This window comes from Gallinula chloropus (assembly GCF_964237585.1).
Source record: "Gallinula chloropus genome assembly, chromosome: 1".
NCBI classification, from domain to species: domain Eukaryota; kingdom Metazoa; phylum Chordata; class Aves; order Gruiformes; family Rallidae; genus Gallinula; species Gallinula chloropus.
Genome location: NC_140085.1, coordinates 74,215,046 through 74,239,939, shown reverse-complemented (window position 1 = coordinate 74,239,939; position 24,894 = coordinate 74,215,046). Strand labels below are relative to the sequence as shown.

The window sequence follows — 24,894 nt, the reverse complement described above, 5'->3', positions numbered from 1 at the left end:
AGTTTTCCATTTGAAATACAGCAATTCCACTATTTCATTGTCATGTGATGATTTCTAGTATCTAGCAGCTTTAAAATTCAAAGGTATTCAAAGGCTACCTTCTATCCTTGAAGTAGGTTCTCTTCTGGATGTGATTTGGGGGTCTTGTCCATTTACTTTTTCATTTCAGCCTCTCTTTTTAGCAGCACCTAGAATTTCCGGAGTCTGAAATTGTCCTAAGAATTGTGATATACTCCTCTGAGGGAGCTGCCTGGTCCTCCTCTTGCTTCCTCCTTCTCCTTTCCACTCTCTGCTGCCTCTTCCCTCCCCTAGGCTGGGCTGGAGTCCACCAGAGGAACGTTTGCCTCATTTGTGGACAAGTGCTGCTGGGTGAGCTGCCCATCGCCTGCATCATTCCGAGCTATGATTCACCCTTTGTTTTGCCAACATGTTGTTGGTTGGGTTTGTGTTGGGGTTTTGTTTGGTTTTTTGGGTTTTTTTTGGAGAGTGGGTAGCAAGTCCTCCTGCTCTCACAGGATAATTTTGTAATACAGGTTTTTTTCTGGGGTTTCTTCATTCTGAAGAACAGCACCTTTCCTGTGAATTCTGTGGCGTCTAGGAGTTGGAAGAGTGGGAAAGAGGAGGGTACATGTTTGTAAAATTTGTATAATATACTTTTTTTTTTATAGATAGACGCGCACTTTTTTTCAAGTGAGTAATGATTTGACACACTGTGTTTCAGTACATGTTACCATGGCGATGACTGCAGGGACTACTACATCCTTTCCCATGAGTAACCACACCCGGGAGAGAGTGACGGTGGCCAAACTGACGCTGGAGAACTTCTACAGCAACCTAATTATACAGCATGAAGAGAGAGAAACCAGGTACCGGCTCTGCTTCCTCTCACCCCTCTTCAGCTTTTCTGGGTTGGTTTTTGGCAGTGTTTGATCCCTGTGCACAGATCAGTCCTTGTAAGTTCTTCTGTACTTGGCAGCAAGGAGCTAATCCCCAAAGGTCACAGCTTGCCTCTTGGCTGCTGTCAACATCCCCTGCTACCTGCACCAGGCAGCCACCAAGTGACTGAGGACCTCCACTTTTGATGTTCTCATACAACTTACCTCTCATCAGATTATTACCATTTGGCAGAAACCATCCTTTGCAGGGGCTCATTTTGTACCCCATATGAGGTTCCTATTTCCATGGTGGGGGTCAGCGACCTCTGCTTCCTCCTGTGCGTGCCACAGGGAATAAACTCCACAGAGGTCGATGCTGCTGATGGGTGGTAACCTGGTTTTGCGTAAGGCAGAGGCTCGTGGTGTCTGTTCATGCTCTGCAGCATCGAGCTCGCGCCAAGACTCATCAACCCCACAGAAGGGAGTGTACAGGAGGTAGGGAACAGGACTGATAGGAGAGATGTTTGATGACAGGGTGATGGGATAAGGAAAGGGAGCAGAGAGCTGGGGGTAGCCTGGGGTGGAAATAAGGGCCAGTAAAGAGCATAGGGTTAGCGAAGGGGTGGGGCCTTGGGAGGCTCTTGGTTGGGAAGAAGAATGTTGGAGATGAAGTCATACACACCTCAAAATTCCTCTTGGGTGGTGTTAGCTAGTACTCCTAGTGTGGGAGTCTGCGTTGGTCATCTCCACTATAACTTCTCTCATCAGTACTCAATTCTGCCTCCAGTGTGGTGAAGTGATACTTGAATTAAGTGTCAAAGCATGAAGCATTTGATTATAATGAATGTTGTGTTTCAAATTGTCATCAGCACGTTAAATTATCATTCCCCTGGTAATATGTTTTTAATTGAGGGGTTTTCAGCCAAGCAGCAGGGTTTCTCTCTTCATCATATTTAGTCATTATCCCATGTAATTGAGTTGCTTCTAGTTAGAAGAATAGGCTAACGAGGGCCTTTAATTTAGGGGATCCTGCTGTACTTCCCAAAGTGCAGAAAGACACTAGCTGCCTGGCACACAGCCTTCAAACTCTTGGTCACTGCTAGTGGGTAACCCGCTTTCCAAAAGCTGCACCCCAACTGTTGTGAAGAAGCATCCCATGGGTGGAAAAAGAGGGGTCCAGTAGACCCTTTGCTACATGCTCTCCCTTGCCATCTGTAGGGTACTCCCAGGCTTCACTCCTTGCTCAGACCCTTCCAGACTAGTCTGGCAGCAGCTGCAGGAGCCCCAGGAATGGTGAGCCCTGGCCCGGGCAGGTCACTGGGAGGCAATGAATGATGAATTCTGGGGGTATGAGTAGAGTTGTTTGGCATGAGGGTGAGGGAAGCAGGACCAGGTGTGTGTCCGGGGAGAGGTCAGCAGGGCTGGTACTGGGTGTGAAAGCTGGAGCTGGCTGAGGTGTCGGAGGTAGAGCTGAGATTGAAATGGTTAAAAAAAAAACCCCATGTTTATTCTGATTCATAATCCTAATTGATAAACTCAGCCTTACTTCAACAAGTATGATTATATGAAGAAATAGAAGTTGTTAGAGTGAATGACATGTTCGGACCTTTAGTGTCTAATTCTGCAAATACAATAAATATGTGCTCTGAGTGCCTCATACATTTTCAACAGCTTTGGTCACAGATGAGTGGGCAGTAAGTCTTCAAATTTCCATTTGAGGCAAGTTCCCTGGCATCTGGAATATGTCAAGTAAAGGTGTTGTCTTACTGTAGTGTTATGCTTTTTATTACTTTATTAAAAATTGAAAAAGCAATCTCCTGGTTCTCTCCTTTGCAGGCAGAAGAAGCTAGAAGTGGCTATGGAAGAGGAAGGGCTCGCAGATGAGGAGGTAGATGCTACTTAAGTAACTGTTGCAGTGACTGCTTTGCTTTTGTCGTGCTACAGATGGGCATTTCAAGAGCTTACAGAAACATTAGCATGATACCAAGTTTTATTTTGTAAATTAATGTTGCCCCTGTAAATTATTTGTTTGTTGGGAAAGCTGTGAATATTCTTGAGTGACACTTGGAATAGAATCATAGAATGGTTGGGTTGGAAGGGACCTTAAAGATCATCAAGTTCCAAATCACCTGCCATGGGTAGGGACACCCTCCACTAGCCCAGGCTGCCCAAAGCCCCATCCACCCTGTCCTTGAACACTGCCAGGGAGGGGGCAGCCACAGCTTCTCTGGGCAGCCTGTGCCAGGGCCTCACCATGCTCATAGTAAAAGTTTTTTTTCCTAATATCCAATCTACATCTACTCCTTTCCAATTTAAAACCACTCCCCCTCGTCCGATCACTGCATACACCTCTAAAAAGTCTCTCCCCAGCTTTCTTGTAGTAGGCCCCTTCAGGCCCCCAGAGCCTTCTCTTCTCCAGGCTGAACATCCCCAACTTTTTCAGCCCGTCTTCATAGGAGAGATGCTCCAGTGCTTTGATCATTTTCATAGCCCTCCTCTAGACCTGTTCCAACAGTTCCATGTCCTTCTTATGCTGAGGGCTCCAGAACTGGACACAGTACTCCAGGTGGGGTCTCACAAGAGCGGAGCAGAGGGGCAGAATCACCTCCCTCGACCTGCAGGCCATGATCCTTTTGATGCAGCCCAGGGCACGGTTGGCCTTCTGGGCTGCAAGCGTGCATTGTCAGCTCAAGTCAAGCTACTCATCTGCCAGTACCCCTAAGTCCTTCTCTTCAGGGTTTTTGTCTGTCAGTAAGGCTTTTCATGCCACCCTTAGTCCTTAGGATACATATGGCTGCAGCAGTGTGTAGTATACTTTTCTAATCTCAAAATTATTTGCCATTCTATTTGGCAAGAAAAAAAGGTGAGATGTGCTTGGAGGAAGCAGGTAGAAAGCAAAATGCTGAACCATGTTTCTTTCTTCATTTAAACCATAAACTGGGCACACCCTTTCTCCATTTGGGTAAGGATGAATGGGGATCCCTGACAGGTTGGCACCTCTCAGACCGTTGATCAATAAGTTGCTTTTCTGAGGGCCTTCACACCGTAGCTGCCTGTACTGCCTTCAGGATAGGCAGGGAAAGCAGTAGGAACAGCGCCCTAGCCATTTCTGAGTTCCTGTGGCTGCCCTGACTCGTGGGAAGGAGGAGAAGTGAGTGTGGGTGCGTAATGCCATCTTGTGGTTTTAAACGGTGCCGTCATCCCCACACAAAATCTGGCAGGATGGATGGATGGATGGATGGATGGATGGATGGATCTCCTTAGCAGTCTTTTGAGGTCTTCTCGGCATCTTTGGGAACACAGCTGGATATTTGCCTTCTCTCAGCGCAAATCCTGTTGATGCTTTTGCAGAACAAAATACATGACAGGATTTGGACAGATTTTTCTTTCAAATACAAGTGTTTGCCTTCCATAAACCAAAGGGATTTGGCTGTTGATAGTTTAAGTTGGATGTCTGCGGCCTGTAGGCTCTTTGTTGCCTGTCATCACTCTTTACGGTGGGGTCCAAGTTCCAGCTTTTATTGATTCTTCCCAGTGCCCAAAGCCAAGGGTTCTCTCCTCAGCTGCTGACTTTGGGCTTTGATGTACTTTGAAACAATGTGATTATTTTTTTCTTCATTATTTTTATTACCATTTCTTTATATTTAAGCAATGAAGAAAATAAAACAGCCCCCCCAAATAAAAGAAGCTGGGCCTGAAACCTCTATCTAAACGACCGTGCTCGTAGATCATACTTTTAGGAATTCAGGAATACTTTTCCTTTTAAATTTTCCCTGTAATCCTAATGGGAGAGAGAATACTTTACAGGAAGGGAGACTTGACTTTCCACTGCCAAATGACTTACACCTTTTATGTGTTTGTGTCTCCTTAGAAAAAACTGCGCAGGTCCCAACACGCTCGCAAGGAAACAGAGTTCCTGCGACTGAAGAGGACTAGGCTTGGCTTGGATGACTTTGAATCTTTGAAAGTTATAGGAAGAGGAGCGTTTGGGGAGGTTTGTGGCACTTTTGCTTGCAGAGGTTATAAAAATTGAACTTTAAAATGAAAATTTTAATTTCAGAATATGAAGTTCTACTCGGGGAGTTTTATTGCAGAAGAACAGTGAGAGTTTGGGAAGTCCAGTGATGGATGTGCATCGATTTCTTAAGGCCCCTGGCAGGGCCCTTAGTTTCCCACAGCTTCCCAAACTAATGTTGCCCATGTGGCCCCCTGAAAGGATGGATTTGCAGCTGCACAGTCCCTCTCTGTAAACATCCTCCCTGCCCTGTCTCACATCACAGTTTTACCTGCTCCTGAATTTTAGCGTGCACAGTCTCACAGCTACCTGGAATTTACTGGGCCTTCTAACTTCTCCTAAAACAATTATCTACTTCACACTATCTGTTCATCACTAGTGTTGTACATGGTATAGATATATTTCTTTTTCCATGTGTTTTTAAATGTTTAACAAACTTTCCTGTGCCCAGCAGTTTTGAGCCTTCCAGTAGATTCCTCACTGGGGGTCTAGTTTCTGATGAAGAAAAGGTTGATTGTGTTGTATTTCTTGTTCCAGGTACGCCTCGTGCAGAAGAAGGACACAGGTCATATTTATGCAATGAAGATACTTAGAAAAGCAGATATGCTGGAGAAAGAGCAGGTTTGTGTTGTATGATTCCCCTAGATTATGAACTTGAAAAATCGCTGAACTTTTTTTGTGGTGGGTACTATTTAATCAGATTTTTCCACTTTGAAAGCCCCAGTAGCGGTGTAACAGTGCAAAGCATCTATGCAGTGGCTACTGCAGTGCAAAAGAATAAATAGTAGTTAGGAAATAAGGTCACATAGCAGCATTTAAAAATATATTTACAATTTGCAATAGTAACAAAGATCAGGTTTTTCTCCCTTCCTTTATAAATGCAGACAGTGTAGTACATAATCAGTAAAACTGCATTGCAAGGAAAATGCTTCTTGAGGAGTAACATGGTGCCAAAGTAAGATGTTTTCTTTTGATGGTCACCAACAGATGTGATATTTTTCATGGCCTTTGTTTTGCTTTGTGGTCGGGTCTCATCTTGTTTTGCTTGGTTTGGTTTGGTTTTAGCTTTCAGGTGGTAGTTAACAATTCACTGCAAAGCTCCTGGTAGGACAAAGAAAATACCAGCACCACATAGCAAAGAAGTCAAGCAAAAGGGCAGATAAGAGAGGATACTTCCTTACCAGTCCAAACCTTACCCATCATTTCCTTTTGTACTGTATTTCCCTGTAATGGTGTTACTTTTTTTCCTGGTGTGGATTTTTTGTCCCCTCAAGCCCCAGCCCTGAATATAGGGAATCACAGGAGCAGCAGCGAGTTCTGCCCCACAGCCAGGATGTGTGTGGGCCCTCTAAGTTGAAGCCATGTCCCCATTTTGTAACCTGATGTGGCAAGGAGGCTGAGCTGGTGCTCTCCATTTCATTTGGGATGGTAGTCTTCCTTGGAGAGTGTCTATCTGCTGTAACTTTGGTTGCCTGTTTTGTTCATTGGAAAGCTACATGGCATAAAAATGCAAGAAAATTAATTTAGCACTTGTAGCACTGGGAGGTGTCCTGGCTGTTTGGCTTTTAAGCAAGGCTTTAGTATTATGTTTTATAGCTACGTTGAGGAGTAGAGGGTGGAAAGAAATGTTTTTTAACATGAATAGAGCTAGATAAATCAAAGTTAGGGTGCCTGCTACAGAGAGAGAAAATCCATAGCTCTGAGAAAAGAACATGTCCATGTAAAGATGCTCCTGGCCAGTAGAACTGGGGAAGAGATACTGAAGATTATTTGCTGCTTATTGGAAATAGCCCTTGAAGCTGGAATAGTGGTAGATATTTTCTCTGCAGAAGTTTCTTTCTGGTGTATGAAGGATGGATATCTTACAGCTGTCCAAAAATGTTTTTCTGCTCATGTGCCTTTCATTTTCCTTCAGGGTGAGGGTATGTTCTAGTGAAACACCTCCCCTCCTCCAGCCTCTATTATTCTTAGTTTCCAGTGAATTCATGGGGTAGCAGCTCTCTGTAGAGTTTTCAAAGCCTCATCTGGGACTTAGAACCTTCTGAGCAAGGTCAGACGTTCCCAGACTCACTTGCCCAGGACCAACACCAGCAGCAGTGGTGGCCGTATCGGTTCTGGGCCAGCTCCATGCACATTACTCACAGGAATGGCTCCGCTTTCTCTTCCCTCTGTGCTCCACATCCTCTCCCCACAGCTCCCCTGCCTTAATCAGCCCAAGACCCCTACCATTTTTGCAGTGCTTTAATTCTGGCCACTGGCCTCACGGCTACCTGCTGTTATCTCTAAGGGCTGGAACTCATGCCAGTCCTTCTCCCACTTGGCCAAGGCACTTGCCCTGCAGTTCAAGTAAGGTTTGCTGCGTATGTGCGTGTAGGAGCAGCCTGCGCAACGTGGGTTGGGGAACTGGGCAGTAGCTCACTGTCAGCCAGGGATTTCTCCCTTCACAAGGGGGAAGCAGTGGGGTTTTGCAGGAAGTCATTAGTCCAGACGCTCGGTCTGGCTGGAGAAGACTCCCAGGCTTGCCTCGCCACATTTAAACTGTGACAGACGTGTATAGAAGTAGCTGTTAGCTCTGTGTTTCTTTGTACAGGAGAAGTCTGCTCACATCTGGCAGTGATCACAGTGCATCTTGGTTCTGAAGTTCTTTAAGGCCAGCTTTGTCCTTTCCCAATAATTTTGGTGGTATTTACACCTCAAGTCGCACGTTATGTTTTTGTCTGAGCTTGAAGGAGGGACACTACGGCCTAAAGCTCTGTGATGGTCAGCTCTGAAGCTTTTTGAATGTTCCTATTTCATTTTATGGGATAGTAAAAAGAAAGAAATTGCACTTTTACGTCAGCTTTGTCAGTTCCTCCCAACAAACAGAAACAGCTTGATGTATTGTGTTTCTCGAGATTGCTTCTGCCAAGTCATGGGAACAGCTGTTTCACAGAATCACAAGGTTGGAAAAGAACTTTAAGATCATCAAGTCCAACCATTCCTGTCCTAAGCTAAACCAGATCCCTAAGTACCTCATCTACCCTTTTTTTAAACACACCCAGGGAAGGTGACTCAACCCCCTCCCTGGGCAGCCTGTTCCAGGCCCTGACAACTCTTTCAGTAAAAATTGTTTTTCTAATATCTAATCTAAACCTGCCCTGGCACAGCTTCATGCCATTTCCTCTTGTCCTATCTCCTGACTGTAGAGATCATTGCCCATCTCTCTACAACCTTCCTTCAGGTAGTTGTAGGTGGTGATAAGGTCTTCCCTCAGCAGCACAGAGTTGACTTCTGTGGGTTTCTAGTGGGTATTTTGTGAGGACTACATAGTATCTATTAAAAAATTAGTTCCTTTGCTAAAGGTCATGAAAACATATTGTAGGACTAGGAATATAATATGGCATTCCTTGCTGAAATATTAAAATTGTCTTTTAATAACAGTAATTTTTAAAACACTTTAGGTGGCCCATATCCGAGCAGAAAGAGATATTTTGGTTGAAGCGGATGGAGCCTGGGTAGTGAAAATGTTTTACAGCTTTCAGGATAAAAGAAATCTTTACCTGATCATGGAGTTCTTACCTGGAGGTAAGCTGTATGTTCTGGTGTGAGGTGGTACAAGTATTCCTTCCTTAGCTTTTGTTCTCAGCTTCATAAAATCTTAAAACCAAGGGTTTTGTGTAATTTTAATGCTGTTTTAAACAAAGTCCCAGACATTCCTGATTTTTAGGGGAGGCAGAAAATGTGTTAAAATAGACTTGAATTAAATAATTATTCTAATCCAATGTTCTCCTTTTTAACTGCTGAAGCTATTAACAGTAAAAAAAACAAAGGCAAACAAAAAAGCTCGTTTAAACAGCTGATTTGTGCAATATCTGTATTATGTGTTAAAATTCACTATCTCTTCCTGGGCTATCCAATTAAGATTCCTACTTAAGATTTTCAACAGTTTTACCTCCATTTTACTAAAAAAGTATGTTGGGTTTGTAGGTCCTCACAGTAATAGTTTTATAATTAGTAGCTATAATGCTGGTTACGAGGTTAAATTTGGATTCTACTGGGGTTTCATGTAGAATTAGGCTTGTGAATTAAATGTTCTGATTTCTGAGCTGTATTTTCTTCTTTGATTAGGCGACATGATGACCTTACTAATGAAGAAAGACACCTTATCAGAAGAGGAGACGCAGTTTTACATTTCTGAAACTGTGTTGGCCATAGATGCTATTCACCAGCTGGGATTCATCCACAGAGATATTAAACCAGATAACCTTCTGCTGGATGCTAAGGCATGTGATGTGCATGTAAACTGCCTGTGCTTTAAACATCTTGCCCTAGAGACAATGCCATTTATACTGGCGCTGATCGGTGGGGACCAGTAGTGCCCCACCAGTGATTTAAACTAGCTGGGGTGAAGGCAGAAAATGGTCACTAACTTTTTCCTCATAGAATACCAACACAAACCAAAGTGAAACCACCCTTAGTTTTTGATGGGAAGCATTTTAACACTTTTAAGGCACTGGAGCATCTCCCCTCTGAGGAAAGGCTGAAAGAACTGGGGCTGTTCAGCCTTGAGAACAGAAGACTGAGAGGGGATCTGATTAATGTTTATAAATATCTCAAGTGTGGGACAAAAGGGGAAATAGCCAGCCCCTTTTCAGTGGTCTGTGGAGACAGGACAAGGGGCAATGGCCTCGAGTTGGAGAAGAGGAAGTTCCGCACCAACATGCGGAAGAACTTTTTCACAGTGAGGGTGTCAGAGCCCTGGGACAGGCTGCCTAGGGGGGTTGTAGAGTCTCCTCTGGAGATACTCAAGATCTGTCTGGGCACCCACCTGTGCAATATGTCCTAGGGACTCTGCTTTGGCAGGGGGGCTGGACCCGATGATCTCTTGAGGCCCCTTCCAACTCCTACAATTCTGTTTTTCTGTGTCCAGATGCTCATATTCAATACACGTTAAAAGAACTGATGCCTGAAACATTCAGACAATGAAAAATAATCAGTTCCAGTCCTACACTTATCTCATTTGTTTTATTACCTCCTCACCAGCAGAAATGCTCTGTTAGACTGACAGCAGCGAGCCATGAAATGGCCCCAGGATGCATCACACACAAGTCTGTGTAGGCTGCCTACACTGGTGTCTCAGTTTTCTCAGGTCTTGGTGGTATCCAGTTCAAAACAAACCCAGGCAGAGTAGCTGCCTTCAGCTGCTGCACCAGTGTAGATGTAACCACTCCCAGGGGACAGCAACCTGTCTGAGAGAAAACAGTCTCACAGTACATTAAGATTCAGTCATTATTTGCCTGCTTGTCCTGGATTAGGTGTCCCTGTGCAAATTCATCATGGCCTGAGAAGGCACATGTGGGTCCTAAGCTTTCTTTTCCAAGCACTACCTTTCTAAATTATCTTTTCATCTTTTTTAATTTTTTTTTTTTTTTTTCTTTAGGGTCACGTAAAACTGTCTGATTTTGGGCTATGCACAGGTTTAAAGAAAGCTCACAGAACCGAGTTCTACAGGAACCTTACACACAACCCGCCAAGTGACTTCTGTAAGTATGAGGTGTCCTAGTTAAACATGTAAATAGCATTGAGCTGGAGCTGTGCCATCTCGTAATTTAGTTCTTGCTGGGGTAAGCAAGATTGGTGAGGCTGATTGCATTTAATTGGAAAACTGGAAATGCACGTTCCCCAGCACATGGAAGCATTTCAATTGATTTCTGCAGTGTTGATGTAGTTTTGTACGTTCCATCTGTATTTCAATGTAATTTTCACAACAGTGTTAGTGAAGTTACAGAAACCCTCTGAAAGAAGGGGTGTGGGGTTTTATGTGCCGACTTACTAAAGTCACTGACAATCTCATTAAGCTCTTCTTCAGAGTAAAGTTGTTCATCAGCATGCCTTGGTGACACATCCACATCAGCGTTTTATTTGACAAACGTAAAATTCCTCTGCAGTTCTTCTTGGATTCTTCACTTACTGCTTGAAAAAAACACAGCTCTTACCTGAACGCACGTTGCTGGATGCAACAATAAGCACTGCTGATCTCAGATCAATCTGTAAAAGGATTTTCAGCTGCACATTGGCCAGTAGTTACTCATTCTCCTATCTCCAGTTTATAATCACATATCAGCCTAGAGAAGAGAAGGCTGTGGGGGTCCTCATTGCAGCCTTCCAGTACCTGAAGGGAGCATATAAACAGGAGGGGAATCAACTTTTTAAAAGGGTAGACAATGGCAGGACAAGGGGGAATGGATTAAAGCTAGAGGAGAGAAGGTTTAGTTTAGATATTAGGGGGAAGTTTTTTACAGAGAGAGTGGTAAGGTGCTGGAACAGGCTGCCCAGAGAGGTGGTGGATGTCCCGTCCCTGGAGTTGTTCAAGGCCAGGTTGGATGGGGCCCTGGGCAGCCTTGTCTAGATCATGAATTGGTGGTCCTGCCTGTGGCAGGGGGGATTGGAACTCTATGATCCTTGGGGTCCCTTCCAACCCAGACTATTCTATGATTTGTTTCTGTACTGAAGCACTCTAAAGATCCAAAGCAGTTATTTGAAAAACAGAATATCAATCTTTTAATCCTCACAAATGCATTTATAACCTAGTTACTATTTTTTAAATTAGCATTTCAGAACATGAACTCCAAGAGAAAAGCAGAAACATGGAAGAAGAACAGGCGACAGCTGGTGAGTTTAAAAGTTATGGTTTGGGATTTTTTTTTTAAACTATTTACACAAAATGTTAAATAAAAACTCAGCACCAGTGATATTAGTTTTTTCAAAACTGAAAGGCCCTCATCTGTGACAGATGTTGGTCTCTTTAAGCTCCCCAAAATATAAATATCTCAAAAGAAAGTGGTTTAGCGATTCTGATTGTGAAATATCTGGGAGATGAGGGTTGCTTTGTCTGTCTCTTTTCAGAGCTGTGACTGGCAAGACCCCGCTCTTCTCTGTGCCGTCGTTTCCCTTATGAGCATCTGGGCTGAGTCACCTCAGGTGTCAGCTTAGCAAAGCTGTATCTCGAGTTTCTCTCCTAGACTGACCTGGTGTTAACACTGTGTGTGAACTCCCGGGCTTATTTCCCAGGGTTCAGTGTCACCAGGCGATGTGTGGCTGCGTGGCTCTTCTTCAGAGAATTGTGGGGCACCTTTCTTTGTCCTTCCACTGAACATGAGTGTGATGGGAAGGCAGTGGGAGGGTATTGGCACTGGAGTGCTGCAGCCTGGGTTTATCATGAAGAGTGGGCAGGTAGTAAAGGGAACTCCGTCACTATCTGAACCAAAGGGAAAGTGTGTCAGCCCTGCTCATGGTTTTCACCATGTAGCAGTTGCACAACTCTCACTTTTCAGATGTTGGAACTTTTTACGTTGCACATTCTGTTTAAAAAGTGATACGCTGCAGTATTCCCAAGGAGCCTTGGAGTTGTTTATTTTCCTGCTCTGCGAGACAAGTTGATTCAGGGGAATCAACTTTTTAAAAGGGTAGACAATGGCAGGACAAGGGGGAATGCATTGAGGCTAAAGGAGGGAAGGTTTAGATTAGATATTAGGGGAAGTTCTTTACAGAGAGAGTGGTAAGATGCTGGAACAGGCTGCCCAGAGAGGTTGTGGATGCCCCGTCCCTGGAGGTGTTCAAGGCCAGGTCAGATGGGGCCCTGGGCAACCTTGTCTAGATCAAGCCTGAAGGTTGGTGGCCCCGCCTGTGGCAGGGGGGGTTGGAGCTCTATGATCCTTGGGGTCCCTTCCAACCCAGACTATTCTATGATTCTATGACATCATGAGGTTGCACTGCAATCATACTGCCTCACAGGGGCTGTACTTCACACCCTCACTCCCGCTTAGGGACTGATGTCCCTAAAAACACTACACCTCTGGGTCAGTGAAGACTGACGTGGCAGAACTGTGTGGTGAAACTAGATGAGTCACGAGACAGTCCAACAGAGAGAGTAAAAAGCCAAAATTTCAATTAGGAGCAAGACTGCTTGAAAAGGAGCCATATTCTTGCTTTTCCATTGGTTCAAAACTAAATGCCTTGGCTCTGTTTGGTGAAATGAAGCATTTTGTTTCTGGTCAGACAAATGGAAGATTTTTTTTCTGGCAAAGCTGGTTTTGGTGGACATCTTGTTGTGTTTTGTTTTGTGGTTTTACATTGGGTTTTGAGGGGTTTTTTTCTTCCCACCCTGCCCCATGCCAAATTTTTCATCAGTAAAGAGAAATTTCCAAACAGCTCCAGGCTCGGTCATTAGCTGGAATCACATGTAAAAGGTTAAGAGGATGAAGCCTGCATCCAGCAAAGACTCAGTTTTGCAACAAGGATGAGGGAAAGCATGAAACAGCTTGTGTATCACAAGTGTCACGCACAGGAATCTTCTGCTGGTTATCCCTTTTAAAAAAGAAAAAACTCACAAAAAGCCCCAAACCCGAAACAGCAACAGAACTTCTTGGGTATTTTAGTAATGCAGCTACCTGAAACAGCTCTGATGATCTTTTGATACTTCAGTGGGAATATCCTGTGATTTCAGCGCATTTAGGAAGATGATTTCCATTTACTTCCAAGGTTGTCTGTGCTTACTCACATAAAGAATAATGTTCTTGGGATTTTAGATGGTGTGAATCCTCAAATTAAGCATTCTTGTCCATCCAAATAGCAAGACCCTATATGTGAACCACCAGGAAGAGGCTTTGCAAAGTGTAAAAACATAGTGTTTATCTTTTAAAGAGGGTTTGTTGGTTTTTTTTCCAGGCATATTCTACTGTTGGAACCCCAGACTATATTGCACCAGAAGTATTTATGCAGACTGGGTACAACAAGCTGTGTGACTGGTGGTCATTGGGAGTGATTATGTACGAAATGCTAATAGGTACGTTAAAGACCTCAATTTAAGAATCATTCTAAAGGCTTAAATGTAACAGGGTCTGATATGTCACCAAGTCTGATCCCCTGCATAGTGGAGAATTTAATTCAGTTCTACCTGAAGTAAGCCCAGCTTCTGGAAACCTTTCCAAGCACACAGGAAGCGATGCCATGTAGTGACAGGACAGGGGGTGATGGCTTTAAACTGAAAGAAGGTAGATTTAGATAAGGTATTAGGAAGAAATTCTTCCCTGCAAGGGTGGTGAGGGCCTGGCACAGACTGCCCAGAGAAGCTGTGACTGCCCCCTCCCTGGCAGGGCTCAAGGCCAGGCTGGAAGGGGCTTTGGGCCCCTGCCCATGGAAAGGGACTGGAACTGGGTGGGCTTTGAGGTCCCTTCCAACGCAAACCCTTTGGTGATGCTTCAGTTAGTTGTTTCAGTGAAAACCAGTTAACTATTAAATGTTCTTGAGGTTCAGTCTCGTTACTTGGAAATAACAAAATAACCTTTAATGTTGCATTACAAAAGAGAAAACTTCTGACTAGTACCTCTGCTAGGTTTGGGAGCTGTAGTGGCAAAAGCAGAGGCCCCAGGTCACTTTCCTCTTCTTGGAAAAGCTTGTTAAGTTTTCCATTTGTTTGTGCAGGATATCCACCTTTCTGCTCAGAAACACCACAAGAGACTTATAGGAAAGTTATGAACTGGAAAGAAACGTTGGTATTTCCTCCAGAGGTGCCCATTTCAGAGAAAGCAAAGGACTTAATTCTAAGGTCAGTAACAGCAGACCGCTCTGGCCATTCACCCAGGCCTAGTCCGCTGCCATCAGGTGAACTTTCCGGCCTGCCTAAAGGAAGCTTTAGACTGGTGGGACAGTTGGTTTCTTCTGTGTTGCATTCCTTGCTGAATTATTTTTTTTTTTAAGTATTTAATTTAACATGAAGGACTAAGCTGTAATGATCTTGATTTGTGCCACCATATCAGGAGAAACAGAGCAGCTGTGGGGAGTAAGAATAGATCAACACCCACTTTTTCTCTTCACAGAGGGAACTGCAAAATAATGGCCCACCACTGTTTAATGCACTGAACAGAAAGCTATGGATGTTCTGGACTTAACAAAATGACATGTTTTAATACACTCAGTTTGCACTGGAGTTTTTCTGAGTGGGTTTGATGTCCAGGTCAGACCGAGAGATTCTCCCTTGTCCTGGAAGGTTTGGGAGGGCGGGGTGTAGGTTTTGGCTTTATTTTTCTTCTTTTTTTTTTTTCTTTTTCCCCCCTCCTCCCCCCAGATAACATTACAAACTTATGCAATTTTGTTACAGGCAGAAATGGGAACATACTTCATAGGCAGAGCCAAGAACTAGAATTTATTATTAACAGTAGCAGCATGCAGCAAACATAACAAATACAGCAAATGGTTATTCTTAATCCAGTTACAGGGACACTAACAGTTCCATTCATTTAATTATTGCTAATCCTTGTTAATAAGTTTATGTATAACAGTTTTAGTCCATTTTCAGTATCTCTTTTTCCCTACTGTTCTGTTTAACCTCTCCTGCGTGGTCTTTGCTGGAGTGAGTCCAGCGTGGCTGCTGAGGATTTCTTCCTTCTCAGTCTGGCTTGTGTTTGGGGCATTTTTAGGTATCTTGGGCAGTTTATCTATTGACATGCCTTGCTCATGAATTTACTTATACAATGACCACTGGAATTTATTTGTTTTTCTTCCTATATGGGAGTATTTAAATTAGGGTAAAGCATTTTTTTTTCTAGTTCTAGATAATGTATTCCAACAGGGTCAGAGCAGCAGGTTAGGCAACAAACAACTGGTCGTTGGGTACTTGGTCTGTTACAGCTTGGATGAGTTAGACAACATATATTTCAACTTAAAGGAAGTTGCAGGCAAAGTTCAAGTATCTTTATTTTTCTAGAAAGAGATAAAACCAAACTAAACCAAGCTCCAGTTCAGACAAAGCCTTGACAAATCCTGCGGCCTGACCTGGCTAACTGTTGTTAGGAGGCTCAAGGTCTATTATTAGTGCTTGGCATCAACCAACTGGCTGGGCTGCAGTAGGAATACAAGCAGGTTGGTTTGGGTTTTTGGATTTTTTTCCTAAGTGGCAAGTAAAAGAACATTACAGGCTCTAACTGGGGACAGTTTATGGCCTAACTGGCTGTGTTACTCAATTACCTGCTGAGAATTTCACTAACTAGTGAGAAGGTGACCGTTTCTGTATCGCAGTGGCTGGATGTGGAAAGCGCCTTGCGAATCTGGGGGATCGTGGGGAGAGATCATGAGTTCAGGATAACTAAATCAACAACCAGAGGCTTTGCTCGTCTAGGCAAACAGGATTTCACTTAACAAAGGTCAGCTGATTTCAGAGCAACAGGAGGCCCATACCCCCGTGTTACCAAGTACTCCCCATTTCCAGGAGGTCCTCAAGTGACTCCACACTGGGCCAGGCTAAGCTTTTTGTTTGACGTGAGCAGTTTTTTTCCTGGTTTTGTAAACCTCCCTCATTATGTCACTGTAGACACCATTTGCCATCCTCAAAGAGGCTGCAAGGACAGTGTAAAAATATAAAGCAGTCACGTCTCCACTAATGAGTGCAAAAGATAGCTAGGATTTAATAAATACCTAGGGTGAGCACTGGTGTGGTCACCATCTCCTCGATGAGACACTTGAGTCTTTTCTAGCCAGCCAGGCATCAGTCCAGGCAGGCGTCAGTCCAGAAGAGAAGGGTCAGCCTCTGCTGCTCCCTGGAACAAGTCCCTGGTGTCACGAGTTGTTGTCAGAGAGCTTCCACCTTGCTTTTTTCTTTTTTTGTTGTTGTTGTTGTGGTGGGGTTTTTTTTTTCCTTTCTTTATAGTTTTTTTTTTCCTTGTTGGTGTTTTTCCCTCTGCCTTCTTGAGCAGGCAACAGTCCCACCTTACCAGTCCCCTCTCTCACCAGTCTCACATTTTTCTTCTTACTTGACTATGGACTTTCTCACAGCTGCTTCTGAAAGACTGACAATTTCCCTTAAGTCTGGGCTGAAGTTATGCAGCTGGGCCATATCAGGAATAGTCCTTGGGTCTTTGTGCCACCAGCATCTGGATCTCTCAGGAGAGGGAAGAGAAGGCACCAGGGAGAACGGGGACATGGCGTGTTTTGAATGTGTCTGGTTCATTGCAGTTCCAAAGGGTGACCTCAGAGAGTAGTCCTATTTCATGAAGTGTACCTGTTCTTATTAATTTGACTTTGAAACATGGGTTTTAAACAGTTGAGGACACGCAGAGGAATTTCCAGTGACAGGGACTTGAGCCTCCGTTGCAAACTAATCTTACAAGGCAGTTACTCGAAGCAACTTTTCACTAGCCTTGAAAATGGGGATGCAACAGCTTAGGAAAAGTTCAAGTTACTGTCATCATAGCTTTTTGTTTTGGGGCTCTTAACAGTGTTCTGCTTCTCCTATTTCCCTTTTCTCCTAAACCTAACAGGCCGCTTTTGCGTTACAGCAAGTGATGGAACCATTTGAAACAACCTCCTCAAGCTGCTGGTACAGGATACCATGGCAGTTTTATTTGCTGTTGCTTTTATCTGCATTTATTGTAACATTCCCTTTATTTTTTCCCCCCACTTTTCCAGGTTTTGTATTGACTCAGAAAATAGAATTGGTAGTAATGGAGTAGAGGAAATAAAAAGTCATCCGTTCTTTGAAGGCGTGGACTGGGGACATATCAGGTATATATACACACACACACACATTTTATAGAGAGAATAAAAGCCATGAAAGCAAGAATTTAATGTGCTATGATGTCAGGGGTAATTATATCCAATGTATCGTTCATTTTGAAAGGCAGCTACTGGCAGTAGGTGGGTGACAGTGAAGGTTCTCAGGCCTTGCTGACATTCATTGACCTGATCAGACCTTAACTGTCTTGATGCCTCGGATTGCCTCAGGAGTGCCTGGGATGGAAAGGAGTGGTGGTAGGGCGGCTGTGGTATTCCTGATGTATGCTCTGGTATCAGCAGAGACCCCCCCCTCTTCCAGTAGTAACGGGCTCTGCAGCTATTGCTATAATTGACTTTTTTTGTAATAGGAGCAGGAGAAAAGCAAACTCTGTCCCAAAAACGCAGGGGAAATAGATGAATGAAGAGGAGAGGCAGCAAATAGGAGGAAAATGCAGGGCATGTCTTTACTGCGTGCTGCAGATACTACACCCGAGTGAACCGGTATGTCTACAGAGCGCTGGGCAGAGGCGCTGATTCACCTCAGTTTCGCAGCCTCTGTGGCCAAAATCTGCTGGGCCAAGCCTGGGTAGAGGGCCTGTCTGAGGCAGCCGTACCGGTTGCAGCCTGAGCTTGTGCTGGTAGGTGCTGAGTAACATCTGTGCATACCCAGAGTAGTAGCACCTTTCGAACTGGCTCTGGTAGCCCCACAGATACCTTCGTTTGAAATGCTGGCAACTGTTCAGCTCTCTTTTAAGGTCTGAGGTAGTTGGCTCTTTCAGCAATACTATGGTTTTATAGGTGGGAATCCAGAGTGTTGGCAGGGCACTGTCCAGCTCCTGTACTTTTCCTCTGGTGCAGAAAGCCCCATTTCATTTATCCTCTCAGCGTGGGAGGCACTCATAAACAGCAAGAGCAGCAACATACCTGTTCATGCCACATTTGGCAACCTGGCAAATGGCTTCCCAGTTCCACCCAGAAATGGATGTAATTGTAATTGTGATAATTACAACTGTAATAAATTGGCAGGTGTAAATTAATGACTTTCCCACCGTGCCATGTTCTAGTTTGAAAGCTTTCGTGGGACAGATCACTTAAGTGACTTCGAAAGCCACCTTAAAGCTTCTTAAAGGGCAGCCTAAATCTTGAGCTAATAGAGCAGTAACATGCCAGAGCCGACTCGTTTTGGATGAGAGACACTGGTGGCTGAACGTCAGGAATAGGTGCTACAGTTGAAAGGTATCTGGATGAGGTCCAGGCTGATGAGTGCTGGAACTGTAAGGCAGCACATCTGAGGGCTCCAAATGCAAGTAAGATCTTGCTCAGCTGGGTAGGCAGGGTTTATGATACAGAGGTGAGATCTACGACCAAGGTCGTAGCGATAGCTGTGTGGCAGGTAAGTGTGGAATGCTGTTTCAGTTAATGGGGAAAATTATGTTTCCCCCAAGTTTGCCAAGATGATGCTAATGCTAGTTAGGAAACCAGTAAATCTCCCCGTGATGTCAGCAAACAGGCAAGTCAGATACATCTCTGATGGACCCGATGGAATCTTTGTGCTTTACATTACAGGGATGTTGTAACTTTAAAAAGCTGAGTTAAGCAAAACTGGAACTTAATGTATTTTTTTCCTGGTATTGGCTGTTCTAGCATTTGTTTCTGTTTGCAGGGAAAGACCAGCTGCAATCCCTATAGAAATCAAAAGTATTGATGATACTTCCAACTTCGATGAATTTCCTGAATCTGATATTTTACAGCCAGGTGAGACTGCCATTGTGAATTCCAAATTCCTGTCTGTGACATGCTAGAACACTCCACAGATGCTTTTGTTGTTATTTCTATTCATTTTTTCTGGTATCCTAATCAAGGTAATGTACAGACTTTATCCTAGAGACTTTATTTCAATTATAAATGCAAACATATAATCTCTCATAGCTTCTTCTTCCTTAGAACTTTGGAGATAATAAAAAAAGAGCCTACAGATTTTAACAGTTAAATCTATTAGTAAAAATGGATTGTTGTATATGGTGAGCACAGAAGATGCTACTGTCTTCTACCATACAGTCTGTCTGACCAAATTCCAGTAAAACCTTATTAACCGATTGACTTTTGATCTTTAATGACTTTTGAGTTTCAGGCCAGATCACATATTTGTGGACAAATGTTCAGACAGATGATTATTTAACATTGTGATTTACGAACCTGAGTGGCTCTGCAAATCACTGAAGGGTTTTTTTTTAATTGTTAATTTCTATGGGCAAGCAGTAGAAAAAGGCTTGATACGCCCATGTGCCAGATTCTCCCAGCTCTGACTCATTCCAATTAATTATTAATGGCTTAAAGACAGACAGATATGTAACAATGATTAATTGATGACTGGTAAGTACAGATGTGCTAACAACCATAAGAATTATCAAAAAGCTGTGGTGGGGTGTTTTTTTCCTCTTGAAATGGCTTTTCTTGAATGGGAAGGAAGGTTGTCCTTTTGATATAGAAGCAAGCAATCTCCAGTGCTGAAGTGAAGGGTAATGCCAAGTATGTTTGTATTGGTTTCAGTATTTCCTGCCCTCTGAAAATGGTCCTGTACATTTGGATACCTAAAATGCAAACTGCTTTTTTGGTGGGTTTTGGCATCATGGGTTCAAAATATTATTATGCAACTCTGAAAGCAGCAGCAGCCCACTGTGGTGAAAGTCCATGTGCAGCACCCCAGCCGTGTGGGCTGCTCGTAAAATAAGAGGGAGGCAGTACAAGCCCTGCTGAGGCTGGGAGCAGGGAGGATGTCATAGGAGAGTAGTATGTGTACAATGCGTGTAGATCTCTTGGGAGAACTTAGATCCCTTTCTTCTGTTCATAGTGAGGATAACACGGTACCTATAGGTGTGTTTGTGCATGGAGTGTCCTAAATGTTATGGGGGTTTGTAATTGGTATATCCTGTGGGTATTTTAGAGGTTCCTATCAAGGTATGGCAACCTGTTCCTGTGTATAGACATACAAAAAACCCTCAAACCAACAGCCCTACCAAACAAAACACCACCCTTTTTCCACTTCAGAGATAGGCTGAAATGATAACTCAGAGCATTGGCAAACAGCAGCTGACTTGGTTAGAAACAGAACTTCTGCAAGGGATTTTTGCTTCATGGGAAATCTGAGTTTGGGGCTGTTTATGCCAGAGCTCTGCGAAAAGTCCTCTGGGATAGCAGCGCTGTCTTTAACTGGCTTGTTTTCCCTTTTGTTCCTGCATTCTAGTGCCAAACACAACGGAACCTGACTACAAATCCAAAGACTGGGTTTTCCTCAATTACACCTACAAGAGGTTTGAAGGGCTCACGCAGCGTGGCTCGATCCCTTCCTACATGAAAGCCGGGAAGTTGTGAAGCCAAACACAGCCCGGCGAACGAAAGACAAACACAAACCTCAGGTAGCTGCATCACCAGACCCGCTTGGCGTTAGTTATCAATACATCGACTCTGGTGCGCATCAGTTTCACAAGGAAATTCTACAGGATTAGGATTTCTGAGACTACTACAGGAATTAGTTGGCAGTGCCAGCTGGCTTCTTTTTTTTTTTCCCCCTTTTTTTTTCCTTTTTTTTTTTTTAAATATTTGAATATTTTTGTTAACTTTATTATACAAAGGTACTGGAATAAAAGGAACGTACATCCCTTTAACTGCACTGCCTATATGTGTGTATAACGGTTAATTATGCCTCTCTGTACTGTGGCTTTGTTTGTACTGTAAACCATCTGATCCACCCAGGAGTAAAAACATATCATTTTATGCAGCATTGTTAATATACTGCTTACCTGGTGGGTTTTAGATATGCAGTATATAAAAAAAAAAAAAAAACCCCATGGCCCACACATGCAAAATTCTCTGAGCAGTTGCTCCAAGGGTGTTCCAGCTCTGGTCTGCAGGTACCCCATGAGTGTTTGGCAACATTGAATTACTATAAATAATAGCAGTGTCCTGTGGGCCTACTTGAACCCGCCCTGCCCTCACTTCTCCTCACTGGAGGGCTTTATCAGCTGGTCATCCCTTCTTCTCTTTCTTCCTTCTTCCACTGTGTGCAGTGGTGAGACAGTCCTTGTGATCTGTTTGGCGGTATTTCTGCTCTAAATGATAGCTGGTGGGTGCTTCTGTTTAAGATGATGATGCTTGTTGGCATCTTCAGAAGAAAAGAAATCTGAATAAAAATTGGGAAGATTTTTAGCAGAAAGGAAACGTTCTGATACCAAGTTCTGAAGATATGGCAAGGCTTCCAGGACTGCGTCCCTGCCTCAACTTTTACTGCTCATAATTCAAGCAGCCTTTTCTGTCTCTGCAAAATGTATTCTAGAGAAGTGATCAAATTCTTACCTTTTCTATTGTATCTCCTGAAGAAGTTCCAGGCAGAGGGGTTGCTTCTCTAGCCTTTTCTTTCCAGAATACCCTGTACCAGCCTCTGCCAAGCTAGAGGAAATGGAGTTCTTCCATGGACCTGTGGGGTCCATCTTCTCATATCTCCATCTATCGTGGACCATGGGATTACAAAGCATCAGCTGAGGTTGTGACTGCGACCAACCGTGACTGAATTGGGCAGAGCATTTAAATGCCGTTCTCCCCAGTCTGCAAGGTGGTGACAAACTGATAGGTCTCCTTCTCAGAGGTCAAGGAAGCTGAAGCAGAACTCCCTCCATATGCAGGGTATGGTTTTGCTTCGTGGCCCAGCAGCAGTTTGGGACTGAATTGCACTCCTCAAACAGTCTGCAATTACCTGGTCGGTGGCGAATTTCTCTGTGCCTGTGCCTGCACTAGAATATCATCTGCAGTGCTTTGAAGCTCTCTCAGCACAGTAGTGATCTTTGATGTCATTTTCTGGTTACAAAAGATTTACAGTAATGAACAATTCTCCAGTAATTGAACAAGCGGAGACGCTGTTGTCTTTCTCCTCTGAAGGCAAGTGAAAGGCACTCTAAAACCTCTCCGAAGTACAGGATGTTTTGGCACACTGTAGGAAGGGCTCCATTAAGACTGGCTTTTGCAGCAAAACGGGAGTGAGTATTTATAAAGCCATCACAGAAATATTTATTGCTGTCAGGCACCGTGGCATCAGCTGTTCTGAATTATTTGTGTGCTTTAAAACCACACCAGGGTGTTCATGGGCTGCACGAAAGACCCTTTACCAGCAAGACTTCTGTGCGTCAGTGACTTACTGAAGTGCATGTAGTCTTCCCTGAGCCAACAGCTACTGGGTTCCTCAAGGGCTTCAGTGATGTCTTTCCTCCAATATTTTGTCTCCCTCTGAAGGTCTATTATCAGTTATTTATAGCACAATTCTAAAAAAAACTTTAGTCTTCAGCTCATCAGAGAGGAGTAGCCGGTGCCTGAGGGCCCATCTGGTGTTCTGTCAGAACATGGCCAAGCTGAACTGCTGGACTTGTGGGGACAGCTCATTCTTCTCCCAGTATTTCTTCCCAGACCTTTCCCTAATTAATTCCCTGTTACTGCTGGTGGGGCGAGATTCCTCAGAAACTCTCCGGTGGTGTTCTTGCCAACGCAGTGAAGGTCGACATGTAGCCATCCAAGGACTGTCCCAAAAACCCTGGTAACTCGCATAAATCCACCTTGACACTTTCAGGCTTCGTTCTGCCGGTGCCCTAGCAGCTTCTGAAGCTTCTCAGGAAAGGAAAGTCCCTTGCTAAGGCCTTCGGTCCATTCTAAGAAGACTGAGGTAGAAAACACACGAGGTGCAAACTTGGCCTCAAAGGACACTGCTATTCAAAAGAGAATTGTTATTAGTTTTGATTTCCAGTCTCATTCATGGGGCACTGTGTGCACCAGAAGTGGAACTCCTGCGAACAAGGCATTTCAAAAGACCACAGTAACCTTTTTTTTTGCGTAAGAGAAAGAGAAGTCTTTGCTTGAACTTGCTAAGAAAGATAAGTTTCATGGAAACTGCAAGTGCTCAGTAATACTGGTGGGTTTTTTTTAATTTTGGGTTTTTTTTTCCTGCGGGGCTTGAGGGAGGGGGAGATAAACACACACGTAATTTAAAGCTATCTATTAAACAGTTATGTCTGTGCATACTCACTGGTTTACAAACTTGGGAAAAAAAGCTCAACCCTTATATTTGTAACACTAAAGATAATACTCGTTTAAAATTGCAGATGAGTAATCATATCAGTGCTCACATAGGAGTTATATCCATAGGAAAACAGCCTGCAGCCTATTTAGCATAAACTTCTGTATCGTGGTAGTTGATTTTATTTTTAAATTTTTTTTTTAAAACATAGCATTATTTTAATCAGTAAGTCAAGTTAAACAAAATATTAACTACTGCTTTTAGGATGATAATTTTTTTTTTAAAGGTTGAAACTGTGACACTGTAACAGATTAAAGAGAACAGATGGTTAATCGACACTGGCTCTCAAAAAATGGAAGTGCAACATATCTTCTGTTTTGTTATGTCTGTCCTATTCCTTTGGATGGTTGTGTTTATTCCTTTGGCGATGTTTGTCACTGTGCCATTTATTTTTTTCTTATTCTTGGAGTACCAAAGATCCTGAAATGGCTTGATGATTGCAACCATGTGAAAATTTATTTTCTGGAAGTATGTTTTGTTAACTTTTGTTAAAACGTGGAATTGTGTATGCAAATTGTCATCAGAGGTTTTGCTGGGAAGTTAAAACCAGTTCCAGCGGGGGAAAACTCGAGTGCGTCGATGGAAGTGGTGAGCCTGAATCCCAATTCCGGATCTGGATACCCTGAGACTGGGGAGGAAGCTTGGATTGGGAAGCGCAGCCAAGCTCTTTGCACTTTGTTCCATCTCCGACCAGCGTGAGTGAGTGGCCTTAGGTACAGGACATCAGCAGAGGTTGTTTCACGTGCATAAGGAGTTGAAAAAAAAAAAAAAAAAGCCACAAAAAAAAAAAAATAAGGAAAGAAAAAAAAAAATTGCCAGCATTCAGAAATCAAATATTGTTGATACCGCGTTTGCACTGTTAAATTTGCCTTGCTGGAGAGTTATATAAGTGTTATTTTTATAGGTCAATTGTTAAAACACCTGAGCCGTTGGATACAGTATGGAATAATAGCGTCTGATGTGGGTGAATTCACCGAAGTGCAAAGGGGCTTGCTGAAAGCTCTCCACACTACGAAGATAAAAGGGCACGAGCAGTACAAAGGGTGTTGTGTCGGCTCCCTCTGAAGAGGTGACTTTTCCTCCTCGGCGACAGCAAGTAGGGAATACTGCAGTTTAGCCCGGTTATACTCTAATGCTTAGGAAGTGCTCTCACTTTTTCAATAATATGAGCAATTACAAGCATTGTAACATACTGTACCTTGTCCTTTTAATGTTGATATATTACAGCAGCTCGTTCTTGGAGTCGAAATGGCAACTGCTATATTTTTCCTAGACTGTTTCATTAGTTGTGGTTGGGAAAGTTACTTAGAAGCATTATAAAAATTTATATGAGGCTTTTTACAGCATTTGAAAATAAA

The 24,894-nt window shown here is 43.5% G+C and overlaps 1 protein-coding gene across 2 annotated transcripts; it reads left to right on the top strand.

The window, feature by feature from the left end:
• Window positions 1-726: 726 nt before the first annotated feature.
• On the top strand, window positions 727-24,894 carry STK38L (serine/threonine kinase 38 like; the record flags this gene model as incomplete). 2 transcript variants are annotated; one of them, XM_084278428.1, is made up of 14 exons in its annotated part: window positions 733-866; window positions 2,712-2,763; window positions 4,747-4,869; window positions 5,428-5,511; window positions 8,331-8,454; window positions 8,998-9,152; window positions 10,310-10,412; window positions 11,480-11,541; window positions 13,597-13,714; window positions 14,353-14,476; window positions 17,332-17,427; window positions 19,082-19,173; window positions 20,663-20,834; window positions 24,441-24,894. In XM_084278428.1, the coding sequence occupies 13 exons, from the start codon at window positions 733-735 to the stop codon at window positions 20,788-20,790; spliced, it is 1,395 nt and encodes a 464-aa protein (XP_084134554.1). In that variant the 3' UTR covers window positions 20,791-20,834; window positions 24,441-24,894. The 2 variants fall into 2 exon arrangements, with proteins under 2 accessions (XP_084134555.1, XP_084134554.1); XM_084278429.1 differs by lacking the exon at window positions 24,441-24,894 and having other exon boundaries at window positions 727-866; window positions 20,663-21,077.